Source organism: Haplochromis burtoni, unplaced genomic scaffold (assembly GCF_018398535.1).
Source record: "Haplochromis burtoni strain Fernald_Lab_line unplaced genomic scaffold, NCSU_Asbu1 Contig_1397, whole genome shotgun sequence".
In the NCBI taxonomy this organism is placed as follows: Eukaryota; Metazoa; Chordata; class Actinopteri; order Cichliformes; family Cichlidae; genus Haplochromis; species Haplochromis burtoni.
Window position 1 is genome coordinate 44,273 of NW_024583758.1, and position 3,368 is coordinate 47,640.

A 3,368-nucleotide genomic window follows, 5' to 3' on the forward strand; every position below is an offset into this window, starting at 1 on the left:
AAAATTAATGTAATATAGTATTGGCCATACTATATGATGTATTGCTTGTCTTTGTTTAATAATACAGAAGACAAAGACCTTAAAAAATAATCGCATATCGCATCGCAATCGCAATATTGGGGCAAAAAATCGCAATTAGATTATTTTCCATAATCGTTCAGCCCTAATCAATAGTCATTATCCTTGGCAGAGGGAAGAGCAGATCACAATCTGTATATGAATGATGGATGTAGCTTCCAGTTCTTAAAAGTTTAGTCAAAGCAGAAGTGCCTTAAATCTGCATGTGACTACTGTGACGTGACTGCTCTGGTTCTAAAAATAAATAAGGTTGTGCAAAAGTCTCTGAGAAAATGCTCCTCAGCTTCCTCATTGTCTCACACTTCCCGATGGCCTTATCGCCCTCAAGTACTGGTATTGCCTGGGTAGGGCCATCCAAACGCCTCACAAGAAGGGATAAAGGAAGGAAGGACAAAAAGAAAAATTTAGTAAAGTTACATTAGAAAGCGATGGTGGTGTAGGACTTGGATTAATTAATGGTTAAAGTAATCTAGAAGGTCTAATAAGATCAAGACAAGACATTATTTTAAAAAATGTTATGAATTAAGAATGTTAAAGGTGATCACAGTAGATAAACTTTAACTCATTAAAGACTTAAATCTATCCATAGGCTCTCAGTGTTTGCTGCTTTCTGTCAGAGCCAAAAAGTGCAGAAAATGTGTCAGCTGATGTTTTCAATCATCTTTTCAATTGTCTCTTTTGCTAGCTAACATCACCAGCAGTAGCTGACTGTATCTGTCTTAATTGTGGCTTTTGTGGTAGTGCAGTTATTTAGGTCATGCAGTACAGTGCTTCTGAGTCATGATAAAGTAGGTGAGGTAAACTTGGTTGTGGATAAAATAGCAAATTTCTTGCTAATTAAATATGCCACAAAATAGCTGTTTATTATCAAACTTCAATCCATCAATTAAATACACTTATCTTATCATTATCAGGCTCCAGACCCTTTTTATCCAGATTACACCTTGTCAACAACTGTGCCCATGAGCATAAAAGTATACCGGGGTGAGAATTAATACATGTTGTAACATTAAATTAAATTTAAAAAAAAAAATTTTCATAGGTGATGTATGGATCTACTCTATTTATCAGCCCAACTATGACAAAAACACAACAAACGTGGACCCCTACTGCAACAAGACCCTTTACCTGTTTGCCTTCTGGATAAACACTTTGTTTAATATCTCAGTTGGGTTTTTTTTCCTGGGCGTCTTCTTGTTCCTCCTCGGCTTCTGCCTGTATAGGGGTGCCAATCCTGCCGCCGACGTGTAACGACTTTTGGAAATGATGAGGGGACTGGACGCACTCAACGAATATGCTGCCAAGGCAAATATGTTGGAAATGGGTTCCAAAAAATGGCAGGATAAGTGTGTGATGTGTCCGTGCATCTTGTGTTGAAAGATGAGCATTTTCTATACCTCTGCAGCAGCTACTGTTTACAGGAATTTAATTATATCAAGAAGATCACTGATGTTTAAGAATTTGTACGAGAGCTGATTCCAATAGCAAAAATATGTTTTACTTTCTTATTTGTTGCCATATTTGTCCCAGGAAAACACACAGGTCTACATTATAAATGTGAGCAAGGTTTTTCTCACAAGTTTTTCAGCTCATCATTAAACTCTTTTAGTGACATTACAGATAAATCTCAGCCACTCACATCGTTTACTGGCATCTTATTTGCCAATAAAAACCCAGCATCGGTCAGTGTCAGTAATTAGCTGATATATCTGTGAATCTGTAGATGTGCTGTTACATGCTGAGCCACAAATTGGCATTATTGAGTGTAAATGATGAAATTAAAAAGTCACTTTGGTTATGGTATCATTTAGGAAATAAATAAATAAGAAATAAATCATGTGTAATGCGGTTTTTCATAATTATAATTCTGTAAAGTGTAGGTTTGTTTTCTGTGGAAACCAACACTTTTTTGTATTTCACTGTTCAAAATGTAATCACATCATTAAACTCTGTCAGAGGTTTATCGCTGCAAGGATGGATCATGAATCGTGAGATTTGTAATAAAAGTCATGCTGTATTTTGTCATGTTAGGAATAAAAATGAAAGAGAAGAAAGATTGGGAAGCTTTTATGCGCCGGCTGTGTAGCAACAGGAAATAGTTTCATCTCAAAAGAAGAAATTCTGCACCTACATGCTAAATGATAGTCTGTGCAAGAAAGCATTAGACAGAAGCGCACAATGGATAATACGGTTATTTTCAGTGTATCTGATCTTTAAAATTTGTAATTGGATACTGTCCCAGTACTGAAGCTTACTTTTTTTGTTGTTTCTGTGAAAAACGACAATGGTTAAGGATTAAAGTGTACACCTCTATAACCGACTCTGTTTAATTATTAGTTGTTAATAATCTCTGGCTTGGCTTGCTTCCACAGCGTGTCTTTTTCCTGTCTTTCTTCCCTAACCCCAACCGAAAGATGGGAAACCACTGAATAAGAATCGGTGTTACAAAAAAGACACAGTGGAGACTCATGATTTCATCCAGGAAACACCAAGAACCTTAGAGGCTTGCAAAGTGTATGGCTGGGAAGGCCAGTTTTAGTCATGTATTTATGAGTGGGGGCTCAGTGCAGATAAGAAAACTAATATTTAGGTTTTCAGAAAATAAAAACAGTTGAACAACAGAGGAATCTGTGATAGACTTGAAATCCTCTACAAGGATCCTCCATTCCCCAGTACAGACCAGTCCCTCTTTTACAAGAGACAGCCTCCACCAGGTCTGTCCTGGCAGAGGCCGAGGGTGAGTTAGACGTGGAGTGTAAAATATAAATGTTTTTGTTTTTTAACTTGAAATACATCTCCTCCGCGAATCGCTACCTTATCGTGGTGGAGGGGTTTGTGTGTCCCAGGGATCCCAGGGGCTATGTTGTCCCGGGACTTCTGGTAGGGTCTCACATGGCAAATTGGTCCTGGGTGAGGGACCAGACAAAGAGCGATTCAGAAGACCCCTATGAGAAGACCATCGAGGGAACAGTTCACTCTGCCCGGGATAGGGTTACCGGGGCCCTGCCTGGAACGGTTTGCAGCCGAGTGTGGGAATGAGAATCAGCAATTCCAAATCTGAGGCCATGGTCCTCAGCCAGAAAAGGGTGGAGTGCCCACTTTTTATTAAAGGACAGGCGTCATGTCAGCTGGTGAAACCTTAGCCCTCAGGGAGGAAGTTGATGATGGACTGCTATATTGGTGGGATTGTGGGTGTGTGTGTACAATTGAACATAGAAAAAGCACAAGCCAATGTAAATAGACAGCTGTACCCATCACAACAGTGGGCTAAGGATAGGTTTTTATAGCGT

General features: G+C 39.0%; 1 protein-coding gene across 1 annotated transcript in view; it reads left to right on the top strand.

The window, feature by feature from the left end:
• Nucleotides 1-2,830, top strand: part of LOC121813288 (transmembrane protein 272-like) — a gene marked incomplete in the record, with an annotated part of 37,484 nt that extends 34,654 nt beyond the window's left edge. Inside the window, 1 exon segment of the mRNA XM_042216955.1 lies at nucleotides 1,121-2,830. Coding sequence (XP_042072889.1) covers nucleotides 1,121-1,329 — 209 coding nt within the window.
• Between the last annotated feature and the right edge of the window lie 538 nt (nucleotides 2,831-3,368).